Genomic DNA, 24,332 nt, shown 5'->3' with positions numbered 1-24,332 from the left:
ATGTCAACACCGCATATATCAGAAAACATTCCCAATGTCAACACCCCATATATCAGAAAACATTCCCAATGTCAACACCCCAAGAATCAGAAAACATTCCCAATGTCAACACCCCATATATCAGAAAACATTCCCAATGTCAATACCCCAAGTATCAGAAAACATTCCCAATGTCAACACCCCAAGAATCAGAAAACATTCCCAATGTCAACACCCCATATATCAGAAAACATTCCCAATGTCAACACCCCATATATCAGAAAACATTCCCAATGTCAACACCCCATATATCAGAAAACATTCCCAATGTCAACATCTCGTGTATCAGAAAACATTCCCAATGTCAACACCCCAAGTATCAGAAAACATTCCCAATGTCAACACCCCATATATCAGAAAACATTCCCAATGTCAACACCCCATATATCAGAAAACATTCCCAATGTCAACATCTCGTGTATCAGAAAACATTCCCAATGTCAACACCCCAAGTATCAGAAAACATTCCCAATGTCAACACCCCATATATCAGAAAACATTCCCAATGTCAACACCCCATATATCAGAAAACATTCCCAATGTCAACATCTCGTGTATCAGAAAACATTCCCAATGTCAATACCCCAAGTATCAGAAAACATTCCCAATGTCAACATCTCGTGTATCAGAAAACATTCCCAATGTCAACACCCCATATATCAGAAAACATTCCCAATGTCAACACCCCATATATCAGAAAACATTCCCAATGTCAACACCCCATATATCAGAAAACATTCCCAATGTCAACACCCCATATATCAGAAAACATTCCCAATGTCAACACCCCATATATCAGAAAACATTCCCAATGTCAACACCCCATATATCAGAAAACATTCCCAATGTCAACACCCCAAGTATCAGAAAACATTCCCAATGTCAACACCCCATATATCAGAAAACATTCCCAATGTCATGTACTATTAAGCAAAACATGTCCTCTAACAGATTATTACAGTTATCACTCTGTGAAAACATCCAAACATGTTATTATATCATTATTTGGCAAGTACTTTGATGTTGTACTTTGATAAATGACATAAAATTTAAGATTTCACCTTATTTACATTCACTTAAAACATCAAGGTTACTTCACTTTACTAAGATTGACCTAAATACCCCACAGTTTCAATGACAAAACAAGAGGCCCATGGACCTTACCTTTCACCTGAGGACTTTGGACAGTTTTAGAACCTGCCCATCAGTTCCAGCATTGGGTTAAACAGAACAGATCTGATATATTCATACTTGACATTATATTCTGGACAGTCGAACAGTCTAATGGTCAGATGGTCAGAAAGGGCGATTCCAATATGCCTCTCAAAACTTTGTTGCGGGGGTATAAAAATCAGTCATCCATGACAAAATTCTTATCCACATTCAGTGACCTAAACTACCAATATATTTTATACCACAACTGCACAAATGCATGCATTCTTTTCCATTCAAACTAATGTCATTTTTTTTTTATTATGGAATAACATTCCTCTATGAACAGTCAATGTCCTTATGTGCAGAATTACAGACACTTAGCTGTTAATGAATGGCACACAATATTAGGAAACTGTCTAAAAAATGTGGTTATTTAAACTTTGTGTACATTAATTGAATACTCATTTGTTAAAATATCAGATAATTTGAAAATGGATGGTACAATATTCAAAGTTAACTATTGCATTTCACATTGTTAAAGAACCAGGGTTATTTATGACAGGGTCTCCTTGTATCCGCTGGTTGTATCCTCACTGACCATTATTCTGGCAGCCCCTGCTCTCTGTAATAGTAATTTGGGTGAGGTGTTTTAGAGGCCAAATGAAATCAAACATGCAGCAACAGATGAGCTAATGATTTTTGCACAAAGACCGTCTCTCGGATCTTTAGGTCTTTTGTTTTCAACCATTTCACATTAACTGTAAAGGACACTTACTCTGAACAATATTATTTCATATTGATATCAAGCATGGTTTATCACACATTCTGTCAATTCTTGCACCTGTTCATCAATCTATACACTTTTTTTTCAAAGCTGAAGATGTCTCTTCCTACATACATATTTTGATTTCTTTCCCATGAATGCCATCTGTTTTTCACAACAACACATGCTTTTCACAAAAACACAAGAAATGAAAAACATAGCAATATTGCTAATTGTTTCTGTTTGATGTCAAACTCATGTTTCCATTAACCCATCAAAAACAATATCTTGTTTCACTTGACAAAGACTTAACTCAACAAAGAAGTAAAATTTCTTGTTTTTATTTATAACAGAAAATATTACAAAAAATTCTGTGTTTATTCTCTTACATCTTTCCAATGTTCAGAGTGATGTTTTTGTGGTGTGTTCTGGGTTTTCACTTCTACATACATACAAAAATATATTTCTGACAATCTGCCATTGTAAGTTATCCAGAACTGGATGTATATACTGTTTCATTAACTCCATTGTTAATCCTGTTAGTCATATAAGCTTTCTTTTGGATCATTAGCTAAATGTCCACAAATATGGCCTCATGTCCTGTTTTGACAATTAATACTGCTGAGAGGATATGGACGGCAAAATTTGTAACCTTGAAGTTTTACCTTGCCAAAAACATCTTTTAACCAGGACTTAAGTTAACCAGCTTGAGAAAGATCTTTTCAGAAACAAATTTTGATCTGAATGTTTTCCAGCACCACATTCTATCCTACAAACATAAGATCTTCAGGTAATGATGCACAATGAGGACCAGTCAAAACCCTGTGTAGAGTAAGAGATGGATCTACTCAAACTGCTAAATCGTAACAACTTTTCACTCTGAAACAAAACAGATACTCGGTTGGTCCATATTTTTCTCCGTATTTGCAAACAAAATAGTACAACTAGGACCAACGAAAACCACTCTTCAAAGGTCTGTCTGGCAATTTGCAAGATAAAGTATCAAAAAGCATTGTTAATAAATGTATTACTTAACAAAATGATTTTTTTTAAATTACCATCTGATGGTGGATTAAATAATTTTATGTGTTAGCCTTTCAAGAATATTGACCTTCAATATTGTTGCATGAAATTTAAACCTCAAAAATTTATCCCAAGAAGCAGTCCCACCACCACCATCACCAAAAAAACAGTATAACTAACTGGATTGGTGAAAGTCCTACTTTCTAACTGAGTTAAACACAGTAAGCCTTACTCATACACCCCTCAACATTTTTGCTATAAATATCTGAAAGAGTACATGCATGTCAGATACCTACTAAAAAAATGAAAGTGTAATATGCAAATTGTGCACAATTTAAAAAAAAACAAAATTACCAAAGACCTTACTGAGCTGGCCTAGCTTTTTTGGTGCAGTTTTTAAGAATTTGGCCATTTTTTGTTAGAATAACATCAGACTCCCAAGAAACTTGAACAGTTTTGTTGACAAGCTCAAAGAAATGTTAGCCAGGAAGAGTACAAACCATAATTTGGTAATGATGTCACTATACCATACTGTAACAGATATTTAATGTAAATCAGATTGGAAAAGGAATTTGTTTGATCCTCAAGAAGATAGATACCAGATTTGACAAATGAAATGTGAACTTTAACTTCAGCTCATTCCAACACTTCAAGTTCATACAAAAACCACAAAGAATACCAGCATGTCAGCGGAATCTTAATTCAAACCCAAATCTGATGAAACTAAGGACAGATCCTGAAAATACAAGGAGAATGGGACCAGGTGTTCTGGAAGGGTAAACATCTTCTGCTTCATCGACTAGACCTGTCATGTAAACCTTGGTCAATCTAAGAAGAAATGTCACATTCCCAAATGAGAGCAAGGTTAACAGTGAAAACACCAGACACATTTCAAACCAAAACTGTCCAACTTCATATCACAAAAAGGAAATTGAATTCATGGATTTTCCCAATGAGATCATTATGTCAGTCATATTCATCATCAAACTGCTCTCACCTAAGAATATCTTTCAAACTCTAAATGGACACAATTATGCTCCAATTGGTCATTTGATATTGAACAGGTCCAGTAAAATTTATGTTCAAGTGACAGATTCACACTTAAAACATCACAATAACTGACAGTTAATATATGTATACAGCAGCTAGAGTCCAGAACAGACTCTGCTTAATTGGTTCACCTGCAAGAGAGCTGATGTAGAAAAAACCCTTACAACTCTGTCTAGCTCTGATGCAGATATTGGAATCTGATTTCTGGAGTTCTTTACTGTTTTGGAATATGATGTTTAAGATTAGTGTTATTCAGTGACATGAATAAAAGATCGAACAGGCGTTTCCAATTCATATGAGATTTATGGAATAAATCATAGAACTTTTCATTTTAATGAGGCAAAATGAAAACCTGTGATGAGTGACAGGCTACAAGTAAGAATCACATAATGATGATTTAAATATGTTTGCAATCATTCATGAAAATAGAACTTTATTAGACCAATATAAAATCTGAAAATTCTCATTCCATATCTCTATCTTTGGCAATGAGGAAATGCATGACTCTATGAAGTCACAAGCAAAATGGGAGCTGTCAATTAATTACAGATCCACAAAGTGTTATCTGTACAGACAAAATCAATGTGATGTGTGTTATAGCAATGATAATAGGGTAGCTAAATGACAAAGCATTATGTGTAATATTACAGAACATCATGTAGTATTTTATAGTGAAGCGTAGTATTATCATGTTTTGTAATAATACATGAGTATTATGTAGTATCATAGCCATAACCTTAATTTGTTATGCAGTAAAACAGTGTTATATAGTGATAGATAGATGTGTAGAATTTCATTACAATTTCAGCTTTTGAAACTACAAGATTTGTACTAACTTGTTACTGCATGTAGGTGTATGATTGAACCATTGAATTGTGACCAATGTTGAGATAAAAAGCACGACTGGTTGCACATGCAATAAGCAGCTATATAACATCAACATTCTACTGTAAACAAACATAATTTAGCAGCAATCTTACTTTAATGCACTTGGTACTTAAACTATTGCACTAAGTACAGTTTCTGTAGGTTGTCCATGTAGCAATCACTGTGGATGAACAAATTTGACATTGTTCTAATATGCAAATTAGTGATAAAACACTAAAATATAATTATTATGCCAAATCATGTAAGTTTACAGTATTTGGTACATTGACAATAAAGGATTTCTTAAATCCTGCAGGATATTTGATGAAGTTAATTACATATAATAAATACTAATCATGTGAAACAAAAAGGTTCAAAAATAGCATCAGGAAGGATTGATGTTGCACCTAAAGCTCCTTATACACTGAAAAGCTTGTACCATAGTTTGTATAACATGTAAATGTCTTGTACAGAATGAAACATACTAGTTTACTTCCATGCAAAAAACTTATATTTACAGTAAAATAATTCAGATTCCTTATGCAAAGTAACTTCTCAGTCATCCCATTTGATGATAATTTACAACCAAAAACAGCACAGGATCACAGGTAATGTCAATTATTTTGGAATCTTCAATCATCGTTTCATGGCAAGACCAGAAAGAACATGACCATAATATTGGCCATTAAAAACAGATCTCTCAGGAAACAAAAGATGTTGGCAATCTCTGTTTATACATGTAGGCAAGGCCTTTAGCAGCTAACATTAATGATTCACGTCTACTAACACCAACAAGAGCATTCTGCCAATCAGCGTGTCCAATGTGAGGTTGTGATTGTTCAATTACTTGACCAATGGTCACTTTGAGGCCAGACCACCGTTGAGGGTAGTCTGAGGGTGTAGCATCTTGAGCTTTCAGTATGTATTCTGCAGGGATGGGCGTTGGCTGTGAGAACATTTGGAGTTCTATGTGTTGGGCAGGATCCTGAAGAAGAAGACAACTGATCTCGTACCACCTGCAACAAACAAATTGTAGTGTACATATTGTCTATACATCAACCAGCATTCATCTCATTGTTCTGTGTGATATGATTTGTACAGACTCTTACAATCACTCTCATATCCACATGGTTATTCTTCAGCAATACTGACAAATCACAACACCATACTGACCCATCCCCCAGACTGACAACCACACACCATACTGACCCATCACCCAGACTGACAACCACCACACCATACTGACCCATCACCCAGACTGACAACCACACACCATACTGACCCATCACCCAGACTGACAACCACATACCATACTGACCCATCACCCAGACTGACAACCACACACCATACTGACCCATCACACCATACTGACCCATCACACCATACTGACCCATCTAACAGACTAATGACCATCACACCATACTGACCCATCACTCAGACTGATGACCATCACACCATACTGACCCATCACTCAGACTGATGACCATCACACCATACTGACCCATCATCCAGACTGATGACCATCACACCATACTGACCCATCACCCAGACTGACAACCACACACTATACTGACCCATCACACCATATTGACCCATCTAACAGACTGACCCATCACCAAGACTGACAAGCACCACACCATACTGACCCATCACTCAGACTGATGACCATCACATCATACTGACCCACCATCCAGACTGACAGCAATCACACTACACTGACCCTTTACCCCTAAAGACCAACCATAATACCACACTGACGCATTGCCAAGACTAAACCATTAACATACAATAATGGACCCATAAACAAGAGTGACCAATTACAACACCAATATGACCCATTACCTATACTGACCAATCACAGCGTCATGCTGACCCATTACCTAGACTGACCAATCACAACATTACACTGATATATCATCAAGATAAACCCACTCACTGACCTATCAGGTAGCATCTCGACAATAAATCCCTCCACAGACACCACAGGATGACCTTCTGGTAATGACCCTTTCTGGCGTAAATTCTGTATGCGTTCCTCAGCTCCTTTGAGACCTGCTGTGAAGTCTACAGGTTGGGCTGCTGTGTTAGCTTGACTTTCCTAAAAGAATTAAACAGTTTGCAAATAACTTTCCTTAAGAAAACATGAGCAGATAAACAGAAACAGATTATCTACTAGTAACAGAGGTAGATTATCTACTGGTAACAGAGGTAGTTAGATTATCTACTGGTAACAGAGGTAGTTAGATTATCTACTGGTAACAGAGGTAGATTATCTACTGGTAACAGAGGTAGTTAGATTATCTACTGGTAACAGAGGTAGTTAGATTATCTACTGGTAACAGAGGTAGTTAGATTATCTACTGGTAACAGAGGTAGTTAGATTATCTACTGGTAACAGAGGTAGTTAGATTATCTACAGGTAACAGAGGTAGTTTATCTACAGGTAACAGAGGTAGTTAGATTATCTACTGGTAACAGAGGTAGTTAGATTATCTACTGGTAACAGAGGTAGTTAGATTATCTACTGGTAACAGAGGTAGATTATCTACTGGTAACAGAGGTAGTTAGATTATCTACTGGTAACAGAGGTAGTTAGATTATCTACTGGTAACAGAGGTAGTTAGATTATCTACTGGTAACAGAGGTAGTTAGATTATCTACTGGTAACAGAGGTAGTTAGATTATCTACTGGTAACAGAGGTAGTTAGATTATCTACTGGTAACAGAGGTAGATTATCTACTGGTAACAGAGGTAGTTAGATTATCTACTGGTAACAGAGGTAGTTAGATTATCTACTGGTAACAGAGGTAGTTAGATTATCTACTGGTAACAGAGGTAGTTATCTACTGATGATTATCTACTGGTAACAGAGGTAGTTAGATTATCTACTGGTAACAGAGGTAGTTAGATCATCTACTGGTAACAGAGGTAGTTAGATTATCTACTGGTAACAGAGGTAGATAGATTATCTACTGGTAACAGAGGTGGTTAGATCATCTACTGGTTAGTTAGATTATCTACTGGTAACAGAGGTAGTTAGATTATCTACTGGTAACAGAGGTAGTTAGATTATCTACTGGTAACAGAGGTAGTTAGATTATCTACTGGTAACAGAGGTAGTTAGATTATCTACTGGTAACAGAGGTAGATTATCTACTGGTAACAGAGGTTAGATCTACTGGTAACAGAGGTAGTTAGATTATCTACTGGTAACAGAGGTAGTTAGATTATCTACTGGTAACAGAGGTAGTTAGATTATCTACTGGTAACAGAGGTAGTTAGATTATCTACTGGTAACAGAGGTAGTTAGATTATCTACTGGTAACAGAGGTAGTTAGATTATCTACTGGTAACAGAGGTAGTTAGATTATCTACTGGTAACAGAGGTAGTTAGATTATCTACTGGTAACAGAGGTAGTTAGATTATCTACTGGTAACAGAGGTAGTTAGATCATCTACTGGTAACAGAGGTGGTTAGATCATCTACTGGTAACAGAGGTAGTTAGATTATCTACTGGTAACAGAGGTAGTTAGATTATCTACTGGTAACAGAGGTAGTTAGATTATCTACTGGTAACAGAGGTAGATTATCTACTGGTAACAGAGGTAGTTAGATTATCTACTGGTAACAGAGGTAGTTAGATTATCTACAGGTAACAGAGGTAGTTTATCTACAGGTAACAGAGGTAGTTAGATTATCTACTGATAACAGAGGTGGTTAGATTATCTACTGGTAACAGAGGTAGTTAGATTATCTACTGGTAACAGAGGTAGTTAGATTATCTACTGGTAACAGAGGTAGTTAGATTATCTACTGGTAACAGAGGTGGTTAGATTATCTACTGGTAACAGAGGTGGTTAGATTATCTACTGGTAACAGAGGTAGTTAGATCATCTACTGGTAGCAGAGGTATTTAGATTATCTACTGGTAACAGAGGTAGTTAGATTATCTACTGGTAACAGAGGTAGTTAGATTATCTACTGGTAACAGAGGTAGTTAGATTATCTACTGGTAACAGAGGTAGTTAGATTATCTACTGGTAACAGAGGTAGTTAGATTATCTACTGGTAACAGAGGTAGTTAGATTATCTACTGGTAACAGAGGTAGTTAGATTATCTACTGGTAACAGAGGTCGTTAGATGATCTAATGGTAACGTTAGATTATCAACTGGTAACAGAGGTAGTTAGATTATCTACTGGTAACAGAGGTAGTTAGATTATCTACTGGTAACAGAGGTAGTTAGATTATCTACTGGTAACAGAGGTAGTTAGATTATCTACTGGTAACAGAGGTAGTTAGATTATCTACTGGTAACAGAGGTAGTTAGATTATCTACTGGTAACAGAGGTAGTTAGATTATCTACTGGTAACAGAGGTAGTTAGATTATCTACTGGTAACAGAGGTAGTTAGATTATCTACTGGTAACAGAGGTAGTTAGATTATCTACTGGTAACAGAGGTAGATTATCTACTGGTAACAGAGGTAGATTATCTACTGGTAACAGAGGTAGATTATCTACTGGTAACAGAGGTAGATTATCTACTGGTAACAGAGGTAGTTAGATTATCTACTGGTAACAGAGGTAGTTAGATTATCTACTGGTAACAGAGGTAGTTAGATTATCTACTGGTAACAGAGGTAGTTAGATTATCTACTGGTAACAGAGGTAGTTAGATTATCTACTGGTAACAGAGGTAGTTAGATTATCTACTGGTAACAGAGGTAGATTATCTACTGGTAACAGAGGTAGTTAGATTATCTACTGGTAACAGAGGTGGTTAGATTATCTACTGGTAACAGAGGTAGTTAGATTATCTACTGGTAACAGAGGTAGATTATCTACTGGTAACAGAGGTAGTTAGATTATCTACTGGTAACAGAGGTAGTTAGATTATCTACTGGTAACAGAGGTATTATCTACTGGTAACAGAGGTAGTAACAGAGGTAGATTATCTACTGGTAACAGAGGTAGTTAGATTATCTACTGGTAACAGAGGTAGTTAGATTATCTACTGGTAACAGAGGTAGTTAGATTATCTACTGGTAACAGAGGTAGTTAGATTATCTACTGGTAACAGAGGTGGTTAGATTATCTACTGGTAACAGAGGTAGTTAGATTATCTACTGGTAACAGAGGTAGTTAGATTATCTACTGGTAACAGAGGTAGTTAGATTATCTACTGGTAACAGAGGTAGTTAGATTATCTACTGGTAACAGAGGTAGATTATCTACTGGTAACAGAGGTAGATTATCTACTGGTAACAGAGGTGGTTAGATTATCTACTGGTAACAGAGGTAGTTAGATTATCTACTGGTAACAGAGGTAGATTATCTACTGGTAACAGAGGTAGTTAGATTATCTACTGGTAACAGAGGTGGTTAGATTATCTACTGGTAACAGAGGTAGATTATCTACTGGTAACAGAGGTAGTTAGATTATCTACTGGTAACAGAGGTAGTTAGATTATCTACTGGTAACAGAGGTAGTTAGATTATCTACTGGTAACAGAGGTGGTTAGATTATCTACTGGTAACAGAGGTGGTTAGATTATCTACTGGTAACAGAGGTAGATAGATTATCTACTGGTAACAGAGGTAGTTAGATTATCTACTGGTAACAGAGGTAGTTAGATTATCTACTGGTAACAGAGGTAGTTAGATTATCTACTGGTAACAGAGGTAGTTATTATCTACTGGTAACAGAGGTAGTTAGATTATCTACTGGTAACAGAGGTAGTTAGATTATCTACTGGTAACAGAGGTAGTTAGATTATCTACTGGTAGCAGAGGTAGATTATCTACTGGTAACAGAGGTAGATTATCTACTGGTAACAGAGGTGGTTAGATTATCTACTGGTAACAGAGGTAGTTAGATTATCTACTGGTAACAGAGGTAGTTAGATTATCTACTGGTAACAGAGGTGGTTAGATTATCTACTGGTAACAGAGGTAGTTAGATTATCTACTGGTAACAGAGGTAGTTAGATTATCTACTGGTAACAGAGGTGGTTAGATTATCTACTGGTAACAGAGGTAGTTAGATTATCTACTGGTAACAGAGGTAGTTAGATTATCTACTGGTAACAGAGGTAGTTAGATTATCTACTGGTAACAGAGGTAGTTAGATTATCTACTGGTAACAGAGGTTGTTAGATTATCTACTGGTAACAGAGGTAGTTAGATTATCTACTGGTAACAGAGGTAGTTAGATTATCTACTGGTAACAGAGGTAGTTAGATTATCTACTGGTAACAGAGGTAGTTAGATTATCTACTGGTAACAGAGGTAGTTAGATCATCTACTGGTAACAGAGGTAGTTAGATTATCTACTGGTAACAGATCTACTGGTAACAGAGGTGGTTAGATTATCTACTGGTAACAGAGGTAGTTAGATTATCTACTGGTAACAGAGGTAGATAATCTAGAGAAAGCTAAGATAGTTAGATTATCTACTGGTAACAGAGGTATTAGATTATGGTAACAGAGGTGTTATTAGATCATCTGGTAACAGAGGTAGTTAGATTATCTGGATTATCTACTGTCATTATCTAAAAATGGTAACAGAGGTGGTTAGATTATCTACTGGTCACACAAACTGTCAAGCCTGTATTTGAACTGTTCTGTTGCTTTGGGGGAGATCACTTATTTAGGAAGGCTGTTCCAAATGTTTACTACCCTAAGGGATATGTTCCTCATATCTCTGGTACAGTACTGCCTGGCTACTTTGAGTTTTCCCATGTTTTTTTGGACATATTTAATTTCACCAAGATTAGTGTAACAGTCTGGTCATATATCGCTTTCAGAATTTTAAACACTTCTATCATATCTTCTCACATCTGTCTCAATTTTAGAGTCAGCAGTTTCAGGCACTTTAGCCATTGTTCATAGTTAGGCAGTTTCAGGCACTTCAGCCATTGTTCATAGTTAAGCAGTTTCAGGCACTTCAGCCATTGTTCATAGTTAGGCAGTTTCAGGCACTTCAGCCATTGTTCATAGTTAGGCAGTTTCAGGCACTTTAGCCATTGTTCATAGTTAGGCAGTTTCAGGCACTTTAGCCATTGTTCTTAGTTAGGCAGTTTCAGGCACTTCAGCCATTGTTCATAGTTAGGCAGTTTCCGGCACTTTAGACATTGTTCATACTTAATGTTATTCATTTGTGGTAGCATGCTTGTTGCTCGTCTTTGGACATCCTCTATTACTTCTGTATCCTATTTTTGCAGGATAACCAGACCGAAGTAGCATATTCCACATAGGGTAGCCCAATGCTTTGCATAGTAAACAGAATGTTTTACTGTCTAAGTAAATAAATGATCTTCTCACCAACTCGACTATCTGGTTTGCCTTGTTCATTTGGGTTTGTAAATGCTTTTCAAATGTAACATGTTTGTCAATTGTTACTCCAATGTCTTTCTCACTTTCAATGTTTTCTAGGATATTTCTACCACTACTTGTGTGATCATCAGTACTTCTGCGTCTATTGCGAATAGCTATATCCCTCAACTTATCTGGGTTGAACTTTAATAACCATTTTCCACTCCACAGACAGAGCTGGTCCAGGTCATTGATGTCTTGTATCTCTCTAAAAGCTTTAGTATCATCCACAAATAGGAATATGTCAGATAAAACACACTGGTAAGGTAAGTCGTTCATAGATATCACAAACAGAACTCATCCCTGCACTGACCTGGGTATTCTGCTTGTAATTCCAAAAAGAAAAATTTTCAATCCAGTTCCACAGACTTTATGTATTCTGTACACTTCCAGCTCCTAATTAAGCCTAAGATGTGGCATTTAATCAAAGGCTTTCATGAGGTTCATGTAAACAATGTTTATAACTTCTCCATCTAGATTTTCTGTTAATCTGTCTAAAACACTCAACTGTTGCAAAGCCTATCACTAAATAAATTGTTTTCGTCCATGTAATCTAATATTCTTGATCTGATTAATTTCTCTATCATTTCACACACAATGCTGGTGAAAGTGACTAGCTGTAGCTTGAGGCTAACCTTTTGTTCCCTGTCCTAACAACAGTCATCTGAGACAGGTCATGCTCCCTTAATGTGACGAAATTTAAGTATGAAAATTAACAAAGGGCAACAAAAAGGACTTATAATTCTTGTGCACTGCCCTCCTCCATTGAGATCTTTCTACCTATGAAGTTTTATGTTGATACCTCTTATAGCTTTTGTGTTGTGCCCTGTACAAAATTTAAGTATATAACAAGGGGCAATAACTCCTAAATTATGCAACAAAGAGTGATGGTTCTAGTGCACTGCACTTCTCCTTGTTGAGACATATCTACCTATGAAGTCTTAATTTACATCTCTTGTAGTTTTTGTGTTATGCTCCAAACATAACTATGATGGACAGACAAACAAACGGACGAACAGATGGACATACAGACAAAGCAGTGACTATATGCTTTTCCTTCAGGTACCATAAAAATAGCAGTGATCTCCGGCAACATGAATAAAGAAGGAAATTCACGTAGCGTCTGTGGGTGTAGTTTGGCTGGCACAGGCGGTTTTGTAACATTCAATTTGTGGAGGAGTTGACTTGCCTCTCCCACGATGATGTTAGTTACAGCATCTTGTGTGATACCTTTCTATTTCAGTAACATTATGTTATTGCAATTTTAAAACTTAAAAAAAAATTTGCAAGTACTTCTGCCTTATCTTCATCACTGCTCACAATGACAGACCCATCTTCTCTGACACTCCATTCCTTGATTTTCTTTTGTAATTAAGATACTTCCATTAGTTTTTACTATTGCTCTTGGCAGATTCTTCGACGTGTCGTTCATTATTTTAACATTTCATTGTGACTGATAAACTGCTTCACCTTGTTCTTGGCTTTACAGTATTCCTGGTGTTTTCCTTTCCTGTCTTGTATGTACCTCTCCCTTATTTTTAGTCCTTATGCTTTTCACCGTCTCCTTGCTAAGTGGAATGGAGACCTTAGTATTTCTTGGTTTACTTTTAGGAATATGTATCCCTATTTCTATACTGAGCTTTTCCAAGAATAAATCACACATTCTCTTTAATGTCACCCTCCCTGTCTATGTCTAATTCATCTGTCACAGCATCAAAGTCTCCATTGTAGTAATTCAATGTCTTAATATTGGCAGCTTCATAGTCGGAGAAGCAATTGTATTTAAATTTAATGACATGGTGATCACAGGCACGATGATCACTGGATCCTAATGGTTCTAAATATTCAATCATATTAATATTGTTTATCTCATTCACCAGTAGCAGATTTAACAATGAAGAATCTTCTCCATGTCTATGTCTAGTGTTCTTAACTTGGTACACAAAATTATTCCTGATGAATTCTACAAATTTAGCACTGTTAACTTCTTTTGTACTGCAAGCACTTCAGTCTTTGTAGGGGTGGTTAAAGTCTCCAGTTACAATTGTTAAAACATCTATATTATGTTCATTAGATAAGAGGCTTTTGTTCAGTAACATTTTTAACTTTCTTCACAATCCGTTTCAAACTGTAATTCTAGCGCACTCAATTTCTTCTACTTTTGCCCAAAAAGTTGCTAGAAAATAATTCATAATTAGTAACTCCAGTTCAGCTTCATCCAATGTATAACCCATGTTCTTTGTAAAATTCTTCTGTAACTGCAATCATATCTGGTCCATTTTTTGCTAAAAAATCTTTGTTTGAATTCATCCATCTTATTTAGGAGGGAAGCTGTCAGCATTTGTACTGACGCAGAGTAAATTTTGTTTCCTGGCCTTATTATCTCCTACAAGTTCCTCAGATGAGTTATTATGGACGACTGCAGCGCTACTTATCCTCAACACATTTAAACTAACATATTTACATTATGTACATTGTATTTGCTTCTATTCAACTTTTCTTTGTACTTCCACATGTTGGCAGTAATTTCACCATCTTTCTTGCCCATACAGGGACCCGGACCATAAACCTGACTTCCCCTATGACACCTTCTTTTCTGGCATCCTGTCTTAATTGCCTCTACTTGTCTTTCAGCTTTGGTTTGATCATTGGAAATTCTTAAGCTCTTAAATTCATCTAATGTGTGTAAATGACTGATGTTCTTAAATATCCTTGTTTTTTGTCATTTTTGTTAAAAACTCCCAAATAGGATTAAGTGAGGTTAGATAATCTACTGGTGAAAGAGGTGGTTAGATTATCTACTGGTGGCAAGCATACAATATCTGTTGATTCACTCATCATCAACATCTGACAAGTGAGTTGGATGACCTAAACATGGTAAAACTTACCATTCCTATGACTGTTGCACGTCCAAACACTGTCTGAAAAGCCTCTCGCACTGCTCCCACTTTAGTCTCTTTTGTTGATGTCACAACTACCACAACATCTCCTCCAGATCCTACAAATCAAAAACATTATAAACATATTCTGTATTCTTTGTAATTTGTTATTTTGGTCTTAAATCAAAATTATATAGCTACTATAGGATTGCAATTTGTTCCGCTTAAGAAGATATCTTGTTTCTTACATAAGTATTTATTAATATATTAATCATCACACATTCATTCATGCCTTACTAACAATTATCCCACAACTTATATAGAAATTAGGACACTGAACTGTCCTGTTATGGCATTCATGGTTATTATAAATGCAAAAGCTTTGCAGGTATTCAAAAGCACAAGATAGTGTTTACCAATTTTTTTTTATTTATACTTCAATGCTGATTCGTTACAGACATTGTAATTGGTAAGTATAAAAGCCATGTTGATGGTAAACCATTGCCATTTCTATGCCTTCTATACAGACATCATAATGGCCACATATTGGATGGCATTTAAAGTATTATAAATCACACATCATTCTGGGTAGTCAATGTAATGGCATTTATAGTATTATAAATCATACATCATTCTGGGTAGTCAATGTAATGGCATTGCTGCACAAATGTAAATATTTACTTATAACCTCCTTCATCCCTGGGTCCAGAGTTGTAATCATACTTTCCACAGAATTCTGTAAGTAAATTAAACAGTCAGCAAAGCTGAAAACAATATCTGATTTTTTTGGTATTTTCTTCTGTCCTCTATAAAAACATGAGATGTAATGACTCTCTAGTAAATTTTCAGCCACATTCTTCCACATCATTCATTTTAAATTCTGGCTCATTTGGTTTCAGATTACTATTATAAGTCTAAATGTTCAATCTTTTATTTAAAGGCTTTGTAAAATAGTATCCTCTTTTACATGCACATATGGTACAATTGTGTATCAGAATGTTTTTTGTTTAGTTTTATCTAGGTCACATTGACTTTGAACACACTCATCAAGCTTCTACATATAAGCTTATAAAGTTTCACTACCTTCAAAATATTTCTCCAATAGAGCTTATTATACATAAATTTTGCTCAAAATATTTTGTTACAGAATACCTTCCAATTTTTACCAAAATAGAGATAAATGAATACAATAATTGATATCCAGTAATAAGCCCATGCCCGATGATGAGTCTATCCATCGATATTACTTTCCAGTATAATCCTAAACCAATGCTATTTCAAATTGTTCTAGATGATGCAATCCCCTGACATTGAGTTAGATGTAAAATGTTGGTTCCCAGGGTGATATAAGATTAAATAATGTACAGGACTTATTAAAGTTCTGATCTTTTCTTACTAATCAAATTCAGGACATAGTTTCATCTCATGACAAATTATTACCTTGGTTTTCTCCATGACTTTAGAAACAATTCGGTTGCCGGAGAACCAGCCAAACAGCCCAGTGCTTCCTCCCGGAATGTCTGATGGTGAGTCTGGGATCATGTCCGCTGGTATCTGTGTGCTCACTTCGTAAGGTGTGGCCACTGGACCTGTAGGAACATACACATAAACTTTGCAACACTTCAGGTTAAACTGACAATAAGAAAACTGCTATCATTTCCGTTAGAAAGGAATGCTCTGGAACTCATCCAATCATGTATAATCTCATCATGGTAGTAACAAATTTTTAATCTAAACTGATTAGAGGGCACAGTGCTCATGCCAAGTATGGTATATACGAGCCTGATACTGCTCGAAGTGGTATTTTTATTAGTGGCTCTAGATTAAGCTGAGCCACAGGTTAGTAACTATTGTATTATCTCTGTTGAGTTGTCTGCACATTACTAGTTGGATTGCAGTCGCCATGATTGTGAAACTACATAACATTTGTATTTCTTTATTTGGGAGTGAGTGAGTGTTTGCAAGCGAGTCTATATATATATATATATTCAAAGTTTTACATTGTAAATAAACATCATCATTTTGTAATCTGTTCTTTCAGTTCGTGATTGCATGTCACAAAATTAGTTTGGAAGTCCATGAGGAAGAGTGATTTGTAACATACAAAGGTTATTGGGAGTGACAGTTATTACAGAAGATTTCCGTATACTCGAAACAATAAACAAGAGATCCAATTGGCCTGCATCGCTCACTTGGTATTCATGTACATCACTGGCATTCAAAGTGGGCAGATCCAAACAATTTTAACCAATTTCAACAACAAACAACTTTAATATTCAACTCTAAACAGTGACAGTTATGACCTAGGTTATAGGTAAATACCAGATACTTTATCTTGCTTCAGCAACATTTCAATGTAGGGAAGAAAAAAAATCTTACCTGGAGCTGACACCTGAGTAGCTGTGATAGGTGACTTAGTAGTCATGGTTACTCTGTAATAAAAATAATTAAAAAATCAATAGTAATGTGAAAACTCTTGGGTATTGATAACAAGAGGCTCAATGCTGCATTACACACCTGGATAATCTAGCTATTCATTCATTTAACGATGAATTCCAAATATGACACATAAATTCAGAAATAATTCCCTATTGGATCCTGACTTTGTGTCAAGCAGAAGTCAGATTCACCATTCACGAAATATGCTTCAGATCAAGCTTGGAAAACATCCTTGCACAGAAGAAGGATTTTTAATAACTGATATTTCTTCTACTGGGCTGCACATCTCTGATATGTCAGACTCCTGGTTGATACAAAATGAAATTAACTAGGTATTATTCAGACCAAATCAGGACAGAATCAAGGCATTCCCACAAAAGGAAGATTTGATTCATCTATTGCCACAATTTAGCACCACTTCAGTGGGCAGAGACCCACTTTTTATACCAAATTAATACCCTTCACCAAAGGATGCTTCAGCCCAATTCAGGACAGAATCAAGGCATTCCCACAAAAGGAAGATTTGATTCATCTATTGCCACAATTTAGCCCCACCTCAGTGGGCAGAGACCCACTTTTTATACCAAATTAATACTCTTCACCAAAGGATGCTTCAGCCCAATTCAGGACAGAATCAAGGCATTCCCACAAAAGGAAGAGATGGTTCCTCTTTTAACCCCACCTCAGTGGGCCAAGGCCTATTTTTATACCAAATTAATTCCCCTTCATCCAAGTATGCTTCAGACAAAATTGGGACAACATTTGAGCATTCCTACAGAAGAAGGATTTCAAAGAATTTTCTCTAACTTTTTTGGCCCCTGACAATTCTCAACCCCTGGGGGGTAAGTACCACTGTTTAAATGTTTCAGATTACTATGGGATAAAATCAAAGCATTTCTACAAAAGAAAAAGTTTGGTTTCTTTTTTTTTACCTTTTAAATCTATTACAAAATATCCCTTTGATCACTTACATGAGGAACTTATACTATTTCTGCTACTCTGAGATTTGAACTTGTTAACATAGAAAAGTATTTTGTTAAGCAGAAAATTCAAAACCAATTTTTGTCTCAGATTACGAAATTCATTTGTGAATGTAAATATAATATACAATCCTGTCTCATATTGTTATTAGAATGGTAATTTTTAAGCATATTGCAAAATACACTAAAATTCATCTCTCCTTGAAAAAGAAAATACTGATAAATAGCATGTACCTGGTAAACACCATTTTATATATCCATTGCTGTCATACTTAAACATTGATTTACCTACTGTAAAAAAAAAGTGAAGTTTATAGTGAAAATTTTGCTAATTCACAAAATTCACTAAAATCTGACATTTTTCACCAAAAAAAAATGTATGTAAATGATTAGGCAGGCAGTGAGAGACAGAAATGATGGCCACTGAAAAACAGGTACAGATATGTGGTGATATTTCCCTTGATTAATGTCACTTTGGGTGACAAGGTGGGTGAAGAATATCATTCCTGAAGTCATTTGTACAAATTACAAATTTTTATCTTCAAACAATTTCTGTAAAAATCAAGTCATTTGGTGCAAAACATGTCAACTATTAATGTCACATTCTGCTCATTATCACATTCTGCCTTGACAAATGGAACATGATATTAAGCAGTATCCACTGTATGATAATAACTGTTTATTATTGACCAAGGGCAATTTGAACAATCCACCATCTGGGCTAGTAAAATAAATTATGAATAATTACAATTATTTTATATTTTGTGTTGAAAATGAATGGTGGAAATTAATTTTATGTTCATACAAGACCACTAGGAACCTTCTGAGAAACAGTGATGATACCTTCAACTATCAAAATCCTAGATGGTCTCCAGTCATTTTGTTTTCTTAAGCAAACATTTGCATCTGGTTTCAGAAATAGCCATAACAAACATCAAACCTGTCTGTTTCACTGATCAGACTTAACATTGAACAGGCACAGTCTGTCAGTCAATTTGTTTTTCTGATCAGCCCCAAAGTCAAAAGAGTACAACTAGATACTAGGTGGAATCTACATATGAAAAAGATCCATCAAGTCCTTCTCCATCCTAAGGAACAGTAATAAAAACATCTGACTCTTGAAATTCAAAAAATATTGCCACCTGTTGGCCATTTTCATTCACTGATCAGATTCAAAATTGAATGGGCAGAACTAGGGACCATGAGGAACCTACATATTATAAAGTTATGAAAAATCCATCCAGTGTTTCTAAAAAAAAAAATAGCAAAAATAAAGTTTCAAAATCCAAGCTCAGTCATTTGTTTTACTGATCACACTCAAAACTAAATGGGCTGAACTACAGATATGGGGAACATATATATCAAGTTTGAGAAATATCCTTCCAGTAGTTCTCAAGAAAGAGCAATAAGAAGGACTGTTTATAGTTGGAAAACAATAAATCATGGAGAAGGATGATTTAAACAGCCAACCATCGTCAGATGATGGTCTGTAAATCTAATGTCAAAACAAATCTCCCACAGAGAAGAACTAATTTGGGAAGATCTCTCACATTAGAAGTGATATCCTTGTTTAACACAGTTTGTTTTCACTCTCTCAACAGCCTTTATTAACATCTTCAACTGCGTCACTAAGGATCCTCAATTTTATTCAAACAAACAGATAAATCTGTAAGAACTTCTCTATCTTCCAATTCATAACTACCTTCTAGTTTTATTCCAATTTTGCTGTTTGCTAGAAAGTAGCCTTATGTAAGTATTCTTCAAGAAAGAAGTTGTGTATTAAATGTAAAAATCAAATGGTTCGCTGTAAATCAATTTTCTAGAGTAATACATAGTTATCCTGCATGTTGGATCTTTTTCATGTTATTAGTAGTATTGATGTTTAATAGCATGAGGCCCATTGTGCCTGTATCGCTCATCTGGATCTTAAACCCCAGTCAATCAACTGTTTCAAACATATAACCAATTTCCCCTATTGAGCCCCCTGCCCAGGGGGTTGGGGTCGGGGGACCCCCAAGACCCACCATTTATACTAAATTAATATTAATTTCCCCTCAACCAAGCATGCTTCAGACCAAATTTATGCAAAATCTAATACACATACAAGAGGAGTAGGACCTTTAAGAATTTGCTCTTTCTCTCCTACTTGGCCGCTTCTCTCTTACTCCCTTACACAAAATTGATTTCCCATCACCAAAATATCCTTCAGACCAAATTTCGACAATATCCAATAATTCCTACAGTAAACGTAGGATCTTAAAGAACTTGCTCTATGGGGCCCTGCCTTTCCCACCCAAGGGGGCTAAGACCTACAGTTTATAAAAAATTTATTGCACTTTAACTAAGGATGCTTCTGATCAAATTTAGTCAAAATCTACTCTGTCGGTCACGTTCGTAAAAAGTTGATGGATGGACACCGGACAGTGGCATCCTTCGCACCTGGTGAGCTAAATACAAAGTGACCAGGGATTTGCATATTTAGTCCCCCATCCCTTCATTTTTTTCACTTCTGATCTAAACCTATTGAGAGATCAATTTATCAAAGGGTTTATGAGGGATCTTGTACACAAGCTTTTTATTTCAAAATTGGTTAATGGTGACCTTTGACCTTAATCTTGTATGCCAAAATCTAATCAGATGAAATTCAAATACTCATAGGTTTTATCGAAAGAAAATTCAATTAGTATTGGGCAACATGGTAAAGTCTCTCCATCCAGTGATTCCTACAGATAAAGAAGATGGTTGGTGGTATTGGATATTAAATATAAAGATTACATTATGTATATGGACTCAGTCAGTGGTGTTGTTGTCCATTGTTTCTATTATACTTAAATACATCATTACTTGATGTTTTGTCCATGGTTTGTAAAGCTGATCTCAAAAAACAAAGATCTATAATCTATACTACACCTACGTTTACTTACTGTTGTGGTGCTCCACTAGCAACGCTTGACATTCCGGTCTGAAAATACAAGATGATTGTTTATAGAAAGTCAGCTAGTATATACAAGGGGTGTTTGAGGACAACACAGCTTGCCTATAGATAGCACATCTCAACAACATGGATATCAATTGTATTCAGTGAGGTACCCTTATCAAAATGTTTATGATTCATGATCAGCTACATGTTCATTGATTTCACACAAACAATATTTACATTCTTGTTGTAAAAATCAAACCAAGCAAAAGATCAAAATTCCTATCAATGAATAATTGAGAATACAATGTAGTTCACTTTGCTAAATGAATAACAAAGCCCAAAACTACTGCTGTACCCTAACACTGAATATCAACATCCTAGAAAACATATTTAATTACTTATTAGAGCACTGCACTATGAAGTTTATTCTATAAGCCAGTCTATTCTTTGAATAAGCTGGTTACAAATGTAAAATAAAAGAATGATCTGACAATAGATCTCACCTGTGAACTTTGCACTGAATCATTAGGATTGACATTCATAAATGCTGGCAAAGGAGCAGGGGGGCTGACCCCAAAACTACCTCCAACTGGTGCTTGGAATGAAGCATCACTTTTAGGGAGGTGAGAATCTGTAATGAAACATGCATGATTACAAAGCGATCTTCATGAAACAGATATTTCCCAATTTCAAAATTTTACCATTCAATATAATATAGCTATATTACTTTGCATCTCAAGTCTGATGTGTAACATGGGTTGCATGGTCTACCTACCAGAAATCTGTGTGTCATCCTGCATCCTGGAAGCCAGTTCAGCTTCCTCCTTAGTTATAATCTCTGCTGATTCATCTGATGATTCTTCCATCATCATGACCTCTGATCTCGGTGAAAAGTTTGTCTTATCGTCACAAATCAACTCAAGTTATGGGCTTTGTTATCTTCTGCTGTCAGCAATGTCCAGATATAAATAGTCAAATCCCCTGAAAGAAAATCATGTAAATAAAACTATATTTCATCAGCGTAGGAAAAACTGTCACTTAAAACTACCTCCCAGTGATGTCATCCTGTTATAGAGGAAAACCAGCCATCATATATCCTTAAGAACATGTAAAAAAAATTTAGCGAAAAAACCTCATGATGTATTATACAGGTAGTAGTAAAAAAAATTTAGCGAAAAAACCTCATGATGTATTATACAGGTAGTAATTTGTTTATGGAGTTTTCCCTTATAGATATATATAGATATCAATATCACAGCAACTTTCATACACATTGTGAATGTAAAGAGTTGGTGCATACTCGATGCTAGGGTCTTTATCGCTCTCTGCACCTACGGAACACTAATTCATAACAAAATTGAAGGTTCCGTTTGCGACATGTGCACCTTGTGGATAAGATAAGACTGCTGTTCATCGATAAATAAGAAACAACTATTAGCCTAATGGGCAATAGTCATTTTGAAATGAAGGGATGCCATGTTCAGTGCAGCTAGGTTGGCTTCGTGTTTACAATATAATATGTATTAATGTTTGTTTAAATGTCTCTGTCTGACTATCTACCCGCATTTTTTATCAATTTTTTTTTTTTGTGTTTGTTGGTTATCGTGCAGTGTTAAATGTGTATGTTTTATCGCTGATTTTATCATTTAGACGATTTATACATGTACCTGTAGTTTAAGTCTACTGTGCATTCAACTAAACAGGTCACACGTACTACTCTCGTCCGTCAATACACCATTAAATCGGTGTGCTGAGCGCTGACACTCAGAAACTGGTATGTACCCGACTAGTCTTAGCTTAGTAACCGGATGACACTCGGAAACTGGTGATGCAAGTGTTTCGTGGCCGATCACAATTTTTATAACTCAACTACAGTTTCCTAGCAAAGCATTAGTATATCATTACATATACCTGCAATTCCATAGAATCCGCGTCCACAATCAACTAAGTCAGTTGAAAACTTTGTTATTTACGTTGACAGTGTTTACGACTGCTGGAAAGATGGCACCTTCGAAAAGTGACGTCATAGCCACGTTGCGAGATCTTAATTGAAACATCCGGTGTTTCCCCATTCTAAAAATAAACATGACCGTCATGTAGCATTCCGAGCTCAAAAGTGACATCTACTAGGTCCGACCGATCGAGTGCAAACAATAAACGTTATAATAAAAGGGATAGAAGACTGCCTTTATACCTCTTTGTAAATCTGCAGCAAATTAGTTTAAGTTATTTTATTTGAACGATAAATCACTTCAATTTTACTCATGTCATTTTTGTTACGAAAATAAGCTCCACCATTCACTGGTTGGCTAAATGGCTCTGGTCAGGTCGATTATAGTCCGAATTATCCTGACTTTAATGATGATGATGGGGACGATAATGATAATGATGCGTTTCACAAAGTTGATTGGAGTTAATCAGTAGCCAGTGAAAATATTCAAGTTGTTGTCACCGAAGAAACAATGGCGTTAAAGACAAAATTCAAATGAAGAAATATACCAATCTCTTATTTCTCGACAAAGCTACTGTCACTGAAATGATTAAGAATGTTACAAATTTTGTTTGATTCCTGTTTGAAAACTTTCACTGACCACTGTTTTCTCTAACCTGCCTTTAAACAAGTTGGAGTTGGAGTTGGAGGACGTTGAGACACTGTCATTGTAGAAAGAGGAGAATTCTAATTCAGATTTCAAAGGAGATAACACAGAGTGAGAATGGAACTTAACGCGAAAAAAATACATGTAGTTACTGTTAGAAAACAAGAATGAATTACAATGTTGCAAGCTCTGGTGCAAAGGGAAGTCGAGTTGTTGACTTGTCCCCCGTTTTACGGAACTTC

At 35.8% G+C, this 24,332-nt stretch overlaps 1 protein-coding gene across 1 annotated transcript; it reads right to left on the bottom strand.

Annotated features, from left to right (window-relative positions):
* Positions 1-2,282: 2,282 nt before the first annotated feature.
* On the bottom strand, positions 2,283-23,483 carry LOC132553417 (protein PRRC1-A-like). The gene is made up of 10 exons (XM_060217664.1): positions 23,405-23,483; positions 22,269-22,474; positions 21,997-22,124; positions 21,498-21,535; positions 17,534-17,586; positions 16,595-16,743; positions 15,836-15,890; positions 15,164-15,273; positions 6,838-6,995; positions 2,283-5,913 (listed from the first exon to the last, which is right to left on the bottom strand). The coding sequence occupies exons 2-10, from the start codon at positions 22,363-22,365 to the stop codon at positions 5,598-5,600; spliced, it is 1,104 nt and encodes a 367-aa protein (XP_060073647.1). The 5' UTR covers positions 22,366-22,474; positions 23,405-23,483; the 3' UTR covers positions 2,283-5,597.
* Positions 23,484-24,332: the final 849 nt, after the last annotated feature.

This window comes from Ylistrum balloti, unplaced genomic scaffold (genome assembly GCF_031769215.1).
Source record: "Ylistrum balloti isolate Yb309-2 unplaced genomic scaffold, AGI_CSIRO_Ybal_v1 Utg370324, whole genome shotgun sequence".
NCBI lineage: Eukaryota > Metazoa > Mollusca > Bivalvia > Pectinida > Pectinidae > Ylistrum > Ylistrum balloti.
Note: the sequence above shows the minus strand (reverse complement) of the source record. Positions and strands in the feature narration are given on the sequence as shown.

Excerpts from the sequence above, each read along its gene's own strand:
- LOC132553417 (XM_060217664.1), bottom strand. The coding sequence starts at position 22,365 with ATGATGATGGAAGAATCATCAGATGAATCAGCAGAGATTATAACTAAG. Across the intron at positions 16,744-17,533 it reads TACTCAGGTGTCAGCTCCAG|GTCCAGTGGCCACACCTTAC; the intron begins GTAAGATTTTTT and ends ATGTTCCTACAG. Across the intron at positions 5,914-6,837 it reads GTCGAGATGCTACCTGATAG|GTGGTACGAGATCAGTTGTC; the intron begins GTCAGTGAGTGG and ends TGTTTGTTGCAG.